The sequence below is a fragment of the Chrysemys picta genome, chromosome 4 (genome assembly GCF_011386835.1).
Source record: "Chrysemys picta bellii isolate R12L10 chromosome 4, ASM1138683v2, whole genome shotgun sequence".
Lineage (NCBI taxonomy): Eukaryota > Metazoa > Chordata > Testudines > Emydidae > Chrysemys > Chrysemys picta.
In genome coordinates this window covers 82,104,128-82,116,196 of record NC_088794.1, presented here as the reverse complement: position 1 = coordinate 82,116,196, position 12,069 = coordinate 82,104,128, and the positions used below count along the sequence as shown (strand labels likewise).

General features: G+C 44.3%; 1 protein-coding gene across 4 annotated transcripts in view; it reads right to left on the bottom strand.

Annotated features, from left to right (window-relative positions):
• LOC101950900 (transmembrane protein 263-like) overlaps positions 1-12,069 on the bottom strand; it is a 317,383-nt gene that overhangs the window by 31,243 nt on the left and 274,071 nt on the right. Inside the window, exon 1 of one of the 4 annotated variants that reach the window (XM_024100546.3) lies at positions 11,219-11,350. The exons of the other annotated variants lie outside the window; for them this stretch is intronic. Coding sequence (XP_023956314.2) covers positions 11,219-11,312 — 94 coding nt within the window. The 5' untranslated portion in view covers positions 11,313-11,350. Of the gene's footprint in view, positions 1-11,218; positions 11,351-12,069 lie in introns of those variants that run through there. 4 annotated transcript variants of the gene reach the window in all.

Here is a 12,069-nt window from a genome sequence, read left to right as displayed (position 1 = left end):
AGTGATTGGGAAAAATGGAGTGGGAAAGTGTAACAGCAATGGCCTGTTACTGCTGAAAACTTGTGCAGCACATGACCTTCTGATCAGCATTACGGTCTTCCGCCTTCCTACCCGTAACAGGACTTCGTGGATGCATCCCCGTTCCAAGTACTGGCATTTGATCGATTATGTCATCATCAGGAGAAGGGACAGACAAGATGTCAGGGATACAAAAGCTATGTGTGGCGCTGACTGTTGGACGGATCATAGGCTCATAGTATCCAAAATGAAGCTCCGTATCATGCCGAAGAGACGACCACAAGGCTGTAAGGCTCTCAAAAGGATCAACGTGTCGAAGCTGAAGAACAGCCGCATCACTGAAAATCTAGCGGAAGACCTAGAGAATGAGCTTGCTGATCTTCGTATTGAGGATGATGCTGAGAAACACTGGGAGCGATTCTGCAACCGTGTCCATACAGCTGCATCGAAGGTATTGGGGCCCTCCACATGCAGACGGCAAGACTGGTTTGACGAAAATGATGCAGAAATCCAGGCCTTACTTGCCGAGAAGCACCGCCTGCATCGTGCATATCAAAACGATCCATCCTCAGCGGCAAAGAAGATCGCCTTTATCAATGCTCGCAGGACAGTACAGAACCGACTGCGCAAAATGTGGGACTTGTGGCTGAGCGCCAAAGCAGATGAAATACAGGCATATGTGGACAGGAATGACTATAAGTGGTTTTATGAAGCCCTTAACACACTCTATGGTCCACAGTCTTCTGGGAGCTTTCCCCTCCTGAACTCTGATGGTACTGTGCTCCTTACAGAGAAGACGCAGATTCTCCAGAGATGGGCTGAACACTTTGAAGCAATTCTCAATTGCCCCTCAGTCATCAATGACGAGGCCATTGACAAGATGCCCCAGGTTGCAGTCAATGACTCCATGGATGCTTCACCAGAAGAGGACAAAGTGAAGAAAGCTATCAATCAGCTGTCAAGTGGCAAAGCCCCAGGGTCAGATGCCATACCAGCAGAGGTGTACAAAGTCGGTGGACCTGTGCTGCTACGGAAACTCACTGAGCTGTTTCAGTCCTTCTGGAAGCAGGGAACCATTCCACAAGAATATAGAGACACGTCCATCTTGCACCTCTATAAGAGGAAGGGCAATCACCGTGGAATCTCGCTGCTTTCTACAGCGGGGAAAGTTCTTGCACGGGTTCTGTTGAACCGATTGATCACTCACCTGGAGAAGGGCTTACTGCCAGAATCACAGTGTGGCTTCCGCAAGGGACGTGGGACTACTGACATGATCTTCGCTGTGCGTCAGCTACAGGAGAAATGCCAAGAGCAGAATTGTGAACTCTACACAACTTTTGTGGACCTCACAAAAAGCATTTGACTCTGTCAATCACCAGGGCCTGTGGAGGATCATGTCGAAATTTGGCTGTCCAGACAGATTTAGACGAATGGTACATCAATTTCATCACGGTATGATGGCTTGTGTCCTGGATGACGGTGAAACATCTGAGACCTTCCCAGTCACCAACGGCGTCAAGCAAGGGTGTGTTTTAGCACCCTCTTTGTTCAGCATGATATTCTCTGCCACTTTGACTGAAGCCTTTCAACACTGCACTGAAGGAGTAGGCCTGAAGTATAGAACTGACGGGAAACTATTCAATCTGAGGCGACTGCGTGCCATCACCAAGGTGAAGGAAACTGTACTTCGAGACTTTCTCTTTGCCGATGATTGTGCTCTGAATGCTAGTACAGAGCCAGAAATGCAAGCCAGTATGGACAAGTTTTCAACTGCATGCAACAACTTCGGTCTCACCATTAACATCAAGAAGACTGAGGTCATGCACCAGCCAGCTCCCCACGGTCCGTACTCAGAACCGTCCATCACTGGAAATGGACAGAGACTTCAGACAGTGGACCACTTCACGTACCTGGGCAGTACCCTTTCCCGAGCAGTGTCAATCGATGATGAAATAAACTGCAGAATTGCTAAAGCCAGGTCTGCATTTGGCTGATTGCGCTCCAACGTTTGGAAACGTCGAGGGATCAGCCTACCAACGAAGCTGAAGGTCTACTGAGCAGTGGTGCTTCCAACTCTGCTGTACGCCTGCGAGACGTGGACTGTCTATCGGAGTCATGCACGAAGGCTCAATCACTTCCACATTTCCTGTCTGCGAAAGCTTCTAAAAATCAGATGGCAGGACAAAGTGCCCGATACTGATGTCCTTACTAGAGCCAGTCTGCCGTCAGTTCACACATTGCTGATGAGAGCCCAGACCAGGTGGGCCGGACATGTCGTGAGAATGTCAGACGAACGCATTCCTAAACAGCTCTTCTACGGAGAACTCACTCAGGGAAAGCGCTCCCATGGAGGACAAAAGAAGCGGTTCAAGGACACGCTGAAGACCTCTTTGAAGTCCTTCGAGATCAACACCGCCACATGGGAAACCTTCGCATTGAACCATCCAGCATGGCGCAGCCTCATTCACACAGGCAGTAATACCTCTGAGGAGAAGCGTATTGCTGAGGCTGAAAAAAAGCGTGAGCTGCGCAAGTCCAGAGCTGCTCGTACATCATCGACAGTGCCATTACATGTCTGCCCGATGTGTGACAGGACGTTCCACGCCCAAATCGGACTGATCAGTCATCTTCGGACGCACAGAGCCCGGTCATCGAAAGAATGAGTTGTTGAGGTCTTCATCGATAACGATGGACGAACATCATCATCTCACCCATGGAGGGAGGTTATTAGAGATAAGCCAAGCTACTTTTAAAAAACAACTCTCTGAATAGTCATGGAGCTGATGTTGGTTTGTGCCTGGGCAGGGATGCTGGGGAAGATTGAGGGCTGGCAGACGAGGCTTCTCTCATGGATCAGATGCTTTAATTATACTCACACCACACACAAGCAGCAGGCTGCGGAGCTGAGATTGGGTCTGGAAAACTATCAGATTGAAGAGCAGCATCTTCAAGTTTACCAGGGTTTTTGAGTGACAAGGCACAGGCATGTGCAGGAGGGGGCTAGGCGAGACAGAGGTCATGTTACATCGTGTAACAGTTGCTTTCCCTTCCCCATCTTATTTTTCCGGTCTCATCAACAATTTTGCTTTGCATTGTTTCAAATCCTATTAATATTCATTAGTGACTTTCCATTGTTTGCACTTTTCTATCAGGCACACAGCCCTGATCCCCACTTGTCTTAATAGGATGCAAAGCTCATGAAATCAGATCTTATTAGCGAGTCTCCATCAGACGCCATCAGCACTGCGGTACCTCAGCCTCCGTTCCTGCTAAAATGACATGGGAGTCTTTCACAGCAGTAACAACTGTAGACGTCTTAATCTAATATGACTTTTCAATCTGAACTGCAGAAACAAATAGGAGTAAAACACTTAGCGCAGAAAACTCTATTGAATTAAATGGCAAAAACCTTCATTAACTCAGAGTTAAGGATGCTGGCGATAGCTTGTGCCCTTCCAGAACATCAAATTCAGCAAAACTCAAACTTCTGTAAACCAGAAAATACAGAGTGAAGGTAAATGCGCACACAACCTTACCACTGCCCCCTTGGAGCTAGTAATAGCCACTGGGAATAATCTGCATACACTCCAGCTGCATTCACTGTGTTAGGTGTAGCTGCACTGAATGGTGGAGAAATAAAATGGAGCAGCTTGGAAGAGCTGGGATTGTGATATGGTGAGATCATTGTATGTGTTACCAAAGGAAAGAGGTGCATGTGTACCTTAAGGGTGCATCATTTCAACTCAGAATTGTGGAAGTTGTGTTAGCAGTGGGGCACCGGGGTCTTCTCATCATGGGTATTGTCAGTAGTGAGGTGGGATATGAGAGCAGCCTGTGGATTTAATGATGAGGAGGGAAAGCATAGGTTTAGGTGGTATGCTGTGTGAAGAGGTTGTAAAAGGGTATGAAGTGGTTGTAAAATTTTACAAGTGTGGTATTCTGTCACAGGCGTAGGCTCAGTGTTTGAGCGTAGGACAAGTGCAGGTAATGCTGCCCATGATAGTGAAAAGAGAGTGTGTTTGTTTATGGGTGTTGCGGGGCATCACTCCAACAGGGCAGAGTTAAGGTTGTAACTCTGTATTTCCTGGTTTTTAGATGTTTGAGTTTTGCTGAACTCGTTTTGCAAGTGGCACAAGATATCACCTGGCAATCTTAGTTCTGTGTTGAAGTATTTTTGCCATTGCCGTTTTTTAAACAGAAACAAAAATGTTTGTTGGTAGGAGTTAGTGATCACTTAGATAGTTATAATTCTGATCTAGGTTTGTAGTTGCTTTAGTGTGGCTGTGTAAATAATAAAAAGATCTAGCTTTTATACAGATTGCTTTTCACCAGCATATCTCAAAGAACTTCACACCATTATACCCATTGTATAGATAGGAAACTGAGGCTTGGAGAGTTGGAGTGACTTGCCCAAGGTCATGCTGCAGGCCAGAGGCAGAACTAGGAATAGTTCCAGTCCAGTGGTCTTTGCAATAGGTCACATGGTTGGTATGTGACTCCTCAGTGCCCGTCTCCCCTCCAGTACACTGTTATAGTGGAATGCAGATAATTGTCAGCCTTGAAAATGTTTGTAATGCATAGCTGCTAAGAGGGCGGGTGAGAAAAATCTGAACCATGGTCTGTGTCTGAAAACCTCAACCATTTTATTACATGGTTGTTACAGTAACGTTAAGCATGGGAAAGAAGACTGGTGTGTCTCTGTTCTTCTCCAATCCCTGCCCCACGATTCCAGCTCCCCTCCCCCTCCCATCCCTTTAAGCCATTAGTTGGCAACTTGGCACTGGAGAAGCCATTAAGATGGAAGAGGTTGCTCCTTACTGACTCCTGCCCAATGCTGCTCCATGCACATATCACATTGGAAGGCCACACACTACCTTGGTTATAGAGTCTGATCTGCACACTGAGTTGGGCCCCCTCCCTCCCATTACCTATTCCAACTGGGACTCCTGCCCCTGCTTCAGGCAGGCTTCTGCAGCCTGCCCCAGGTCCACCTAGTCAGCTTCTCCTCCAAACTGCGCCCCTGCCTCAGACACTCTGGTTAGCCCCCCTCCACACCACACAGGGGTGATGTGTATCTTTATTATTCATTTTCTGGATTTCAGATGTTTACATTTGAATAATCTTTGGTCCCCCATCCCAGATCCCCGCTCACATGGAGGGGCATGGAGAGGTTCTCAGCTCCCCCAGAAAGGCAAGCCATCCTCCAGAATCTGGCTACCATGGGTGGGGGCAGGGAGGGAGGGGTCAGACACCTATAGATGGGCATGGCCCCCAACATTCTGTCACACACACAGGGAGGCAAGGAGCAGGGCTCAGACACCTTGGGGACAGAGACTGCAGATCCCAGCTCACGTGGGGGGGGGGGAGGGGGAGAGGGGCTCAGACCCCACTAGACCCTCCCCAGAACCCAGGTCAAATGAGAGGGCACACAGAAGGGGGTCAGACCCACAAAGATGGGCATGGGTCCATCCCCCAGGTCCTGGCACACAGGGAGTGGGGCTCAGATACTTCCAGGGCAGGATCTCCCAGATCCTAGCTCACATGGAGGGTAGGCTGAGGGGCTCAGACCCCCTGATCCTGGCAAAAAGGGGAGAATGTGGGACTGACAGGTGCCCCTGCTCCTACTCTCCCCCCCATGCCACTCACCCCACGTCCCCTTCCTAGTGTCCCTCACCCTTCCGCTCTCATAAGCCCTCTAAGCTTTCTCACCTCCCCTACTACGCACCCCCATTGATCTCCCTCCCCTTAATGCAGCCCCAAACTCCTCACCCCTGTTCTCTCCACTCCTCCACCCCCTAGGATGCCCTTCCCCTGCCAGCAAACTTTTGCATTTCTTTTTATAAAAATAATTTTACAAAAATTACATTCCCCCCAAATACTCCCCCTTCAACAGAGATAGATTTTAGCACTATGCCCTCCAACCTTTTCTAAAATTCTGCCCAGGGTGGGACTTGGCCTGAAACTGGCTGAGTTGGTCAAGTTCAAAGGACTACTGCTTATCCCCTTGAGCAATCCAGCTAGTGTGAAACTTGGAAGACTAACAATCCTGTTAGCTCCTCTGTCCATGCATGCTCAGTGTAATCTATGAGGCACGAGAATAGGCTTGAGAGCCTTAGCATGCCTAACTCGAGAAGCAAAGTTTTTCAAACAACATTTTAATTTGATTTCCTCCGAAGGACTAGTGGGTGTCATGCACTCTCTTAGGGTAATCCTAGCATTTGAGACCATGGTGTGATGATCTGTGCCCTGGTTTGATCTCACCTGTGAGCAAAAATAGCTGGTTTTTCAGGGGCTGTATCTCAGGAACCCCTTGGTGAAATGACCCCAAATTTGAATAATGAACAGAACCCCACACCTCCATGAGGCACACCAAGCTTCAAGGCAGTCTGAACAACAATGTAGATTTTAGAGCACTTAGAAGAGTTGGGTTTTAAACAAGAACTTGGTTTTAACAAACTATAGCAGAGCTCTTGCTCTGCTATAAAGCTGCTGATTCAAGTGCCACAGAATCACAGCCATTAGAGGTGGAAAAGACCTTGAAAGCACATTTCCAATGCTGAATTACAATAAACCTGAGAGAACAATGGTACTGGCTCATTAGCACCCCTTATCTCATTGATAAAAGACTGCTGACTTTACCCCAAAACGATTCCCTTTCAGATTGTCCTTCCTAAAGGACAGAATTCTTGGCTCTCCCCCATCTGGTAGCTGCAGTGTACCCATGCATAGCCTTGCCCCTGAGAACTAGTAGACTCCTTCTCCTATGCACAGATGGAATTCAAAGGAATCAGCAGGAAAAGGCACCACTGCAAAGTGATTACCTTCTTACTCTGCTCCCTGTCTCTCCTCAGATCAGAAACTTCTGATGCACAAATTGTGACTCCTCTTGGCCCACAGAGCCAATATGAAAGACTGAGATAGATTTTACAGTGTCTCATGCATCATCAACAAGGATGCTTTGCACTCCTAGAACACCTGCCCTAAATCCTGTTTTGTCTTCTGCCTCATACATCGTCACTGGAGGTAAAGACTCTGCATGTTGAGTTTCAGTTCCCAGCTAGAGTCTGTGGCAGTGGCAGGAAGAAAAATCATATTTTGAGTAGTTGAGCAGATTTAGTCCGGAAGTGAGTGAGAATAAATTCTCAAGATCACAGTGTCACATTTGCACTTTCCCTGACTAGAACGGTCCATTAACAAAGTAATTTAAAAAGAATTCATATCAGTAATAGCTAACACAGGTCTTGATAGCAGCCTCTTACCCTTTGACTAAGAACTGCTTAAGCCTTGGCCCTGAACTACTCCAGTTCTTTCTGCTTAATTAATGACCTTCATTCTGTATCAACAACAACAAAGAGTAATCTGATGGAAAATTGCTGACCCAATATTCTGGCCACTTCTAGAATCGAATTTGACAGAGTTGCACTCTGGTGTACCTCCTGCTGTGGATACGCAAAAGATCACCTCTTATTCTGACAGACAGTTAAGAAATGTGACTAGACCTATCAGATTCCAAATTGCTGAGGATAAAAGACAGGATCTAATAATAAGCCTCCTCATCCCCAAGAAGTGAAAACGTTCCCCAAATCCAAAGAGTGGATTAGACAGGGTGTCTTATTACTTCTATATCGCCATAAGGCCCCGGGTGCAAGTGGTTTGCAGTAGTAGGCTTATTGCACAGCGCACATTCTGAGATGGGAGGAGTGACAGGCATCTCGCCTTTGGTTGCTTCTAACTGGTGTAGGTGTAAATGTTTCTGACCTGTAATGTGAAAGTCAAGGAAAGAAGAAACAGGGGAACTGGCCTGTTGACACTGTAGAACAGAATCTGCATGAAGACCAAGGGATACTTTTTAGTTTCAAATGTGTACTCGGATATTTGGACAATAAAATTACTATACAAGTCCCACACTGAAACTAAACTAGGAGAAAATATCAGTGTGCAGGGTTGTTCCCTCTAGTACTCCAAACAAGAGAATTATTGCATCCACTATGGAATTAGGAAGGGCTGGCATCATGCCTCCTAGGATCTTGAACAAAATTGCAGTACAGCATCCCCACCTATGAGTGGAGAGAGGGGAGAAGGGATTTTCACTCATAAGACAACTTTCTGAGCTCCCTTCCTGTCACAGGGAAGTTGTCCATCCTCTTTGAATCTAAATATCCTTTCTGGAATTCTGGATGTGATTTATTTACAGACCTCATAAGATGCAGATCCACAAATAACCCAGGAGCAGAATGTCAGGAAGCTGCAGCAGCTGCTAGCTCAAGGTTATATGTATGGCAAACTAAAATATTAGCCCACTGGAGTTTGATTAAGAATGCCCTCTAGATCCTAAACATCTTAAAATAAATAAATGCAAAATTCCCCCAAGCTCTCCTATCACTGTCACTGATAAATGGAACCATCCCTTATCTTCATATAGCAGTCATTGTTTGTGTAGTGCCTGGGCAAAAATGATGCTTTGTGTTCCTCTGCAGTATTTAACTAGAACTTTAAGAAACGTTGTTCCCAAAGCCGTACTGACATCATCGCAGATGCTGCTGCACAAACAAGGAAGTAAACAACAAACAACAAAATCATGTTAATTTCAAGCTCCATTAGAAAGCAGAGTTAGACTGGGAGAAAAATCAATGTTTGTCCAGTAGAAAAAAACCCAACACTGGTAGGGAGAGAAGTGCGGTTTTCAAGTTTCTGAGAGGATGTAAAAATCAAGGCACTCTCTAATGTCCTCTTAACTAGAGAGAAAATTATTTTCTTATCACAGAAGTTATTTGATTTTGACAAGAATTATTCTAGCCCCAGATACTGTCTAGCAACCTTTTCTTTCTTTATACATTTCATCAGCTCTGACACTAGGACCAATTGATTTTCTTTTTTCTTTTTTTTTAAACTCCCTAAAGATGTTGTCAATTCTGGTTTGTTCTGATGAACTCTACAAATTCTGCACCAGTTACATACAGATTTCTCCGAGCTGACTTCAGGTTTAGCTGGGCTGGATAACAAGCAGAGAAAAGATAATTCATAGGTGTTTCTAGTTGTCTGCGAAAGTCTTATTCACTGTGTCAAACAAATTTAAAAGGGCTGTGGGGCTGACCTTCTAAAGCATCTAAAGTGAGGCCTGCTAGAGTTAAAAAAAAATCCTTTGCTGGTCTCCTTTAGGGAACCAGCATTGTGAAATTACTAAAAAAACAGCAGTTTTCCACTGAATGAACAGTTTGTTCATCTTTGTGTAAAACTGTAGTAATTGGCTACCACGGCTGTATTAATTTATACAAACTGAACAGATTTGTAAAGCTCTGGGAATTTTCAAAGAGCCAACTAAGCTGCACTGAGCTTCTATCTTGTCTGTAAATTCACCCAAACACCAGGACCTAACGAGCAACAGCGCCACAATTTTCCACTTCCTATTAGTGTGTCTATATGTTATAGGGCAAATTCTTACTCAGATGTGCACTGATGTGGTGCTCCATTTGAAGTCAATGGGATCTGCGTGCATGTGCACTCAATGGCAGAATTGTTTTTCTCCTGAATTTTGACCACCCCCTCTCAACCCCCCCCCAATAGGGTTGCCAACTTTAATATTTAAAAATTGGACACTCCACCAGGAGTGCTGGAACCTCCCCCCGCCCTGCATCTTCTCCCCAAGGTCTCGTCCATGCCTCTGAGGCCCTGTCCCACCTCTTCCCCAAAGGCCCCACCCCCGTTTGCTCCTCTTCCCCTCTCCCCCGTCGCTCGCTGCTTTTCCCTTCTTCCCCCCCTCCTTTGCCCGGGTTGGGAGGGACTTGTCTGTGGAACCGGGGCTGGGAGCTGTAGCCACCTGAAGCAGGTAGGAGACAGCCCCAGCTGAGTAGGAGCTGGTATGGGTGATGACCCGGCGCCTCCCCACCTGCAGTAACTGGACTTTGGGTGTCTGGTCAGTTGATCTGATCGGACACTGTCAGGCCACTCTTTTCGATTGGACTTTCCAGTCATCATGTGCACTACATTTTCCTCAAAAGAACAGTAAGATTTTCTATTGTTCAAATCCCACCCCCCCCTTAACAGTGGAATAGCTAACTTAAAATAATATATTAATTAGGGCTGTCGATTAATCGTAGTTAATTCACATGATTAAAAAAAATTAATTGCAATTAAAAAAAGTAATTGTGATTAATCACACTATTAAACAATAGAATACCAATTGAAATTTATTAAATATTTTAGGATGTTTTCTACATTTTCAAATATATCCATTTCAGTTACAACACAGAATACAAAGTGTATGGTGCTCACTTTGTAATTATTTTTGATTACAAATATTTTCACTGTAAAAATGATAAACATAAGAAATAATATTTTTCAATTCACCTCAGACAAGTACTGTAGTGCAATCTCTTTATCATGATAGTTTTTTTTGTTACATAGCTGCACTCAAAAACAGAACAATGTAAAACTTTAGAGCCTACAAATCCACTCAGATCTACTTCTTGTTCAGCCAGTCGTTGAATAAATGGTATTCTATTATTAACAGCACGATTAATCATGATTATTTTTTTTAATTGCATGATTAATCACAATTCATGTTTTTAATCGCTTAGCAGCCCTAATATTAATATTTCTGTATTCCAGCGGGACATTAAGCATTCTCTGTTAATACATTAAAAAAAAAAAAAGAAAAAAAAAGAGAGATACAGACATATGCAGATTATACATGCACAATGGAAGGCTCAGAAGTTTAGAACTCTAGAAGATTAGATTGTCAATGCATTGGAATTTAATACATATGTACTGTACATTATGGTAGGTGTGCACAGACCACTGAAAGCACAGCTTTGGGATTTTATTAACAGACTAAATCTATATTGCACAATAATCCTAGCCTGGAGAAAGTCCTTCTTCCCTTTGGGGAAGTAATAATTCATTCTTTTGGCCCCAATAGATTAGGTCACAATCTTCACAGCAGTGCCAGGAATGACAATTCTCCACCCCAAAAAGATCAGAGAGACTCACTCAGCACAGACTACTTACTAAAGGGTCCACATCATTAAAGGCTAATACTTTTGTCCTCTGGCAGCTGCATCCCACCCATTCACAAATCAGAATCATCACCAAGTATGGAAAGTAGCAACTAGAACATTGGCCCATGGTTTGCTATCAAATAAAGTGGACTTTTGGAAACCAGATAGACACCAGGATTGATGCACCAGGAGTTCAAGCTTACCTCTCAGCATCAATGGATTCTCAACTTGCGTCCGTCTGTTATTAACAGGCATGTTGCCATCACCAAAAGATTGACATGTGAAAGTGAAATGCATAAGACAAACTAGAATAACACATCTGGGTGTCTAAAGCACACCATCATGATCAGTAAGCTTCTCTTGTGATTTACTAAGGAAGCTAATGATTTCTAGAGCTGGCTGGTTTGGTGCATGACTCATGACAGGTTTCTAAAAACTTTGATTTTCAGTGAGCTCTAACAGAAGTGAACGTTATCAGACAGGGATTTCTGGGAGAAAGTGTGTGCTGACAAATGAAATGGACTTTGTGAAGCTCTCTTTTATCTAAAATTCCACTCATATATTGTATATACTAACTGCAGACACACACACGAACCTGCAAGTTACACCACTGGGTGAGAATGATGCAAACCTCCATGAAGAGGCATCATCTATTATACATGACTGATTTAAAAAAATCAAGGCATTTCTGAGAAAGAAATTAGGTCAGTAATTGCAGAGATCTGTTCTCTGTGAATAGCTTCAGAACATATTCACGTGTTTACAGACTTAGACACACAAATCTAAGCTAAAATACAATGAAAGGCTGTCTTTAACTTAGAATTTTCTGCATTTTACAGTTTTAAACAAAACCTCCAGGGAGTACATTCATCTTGTTTTTCCTTAGATTTTATGGCAGACATACATTGTGTGTCAGGGGAGAAAAAAACAACTGTTGGTGCACTTGTAAAACAGAAGCTACAGTAGCTAGGTATAATGGGGGAATAAAAGATTCAGTATGAACTCTGCATTTATAAAAACTGGTTTCTATATTATAGATAAAATAGTTGTATTT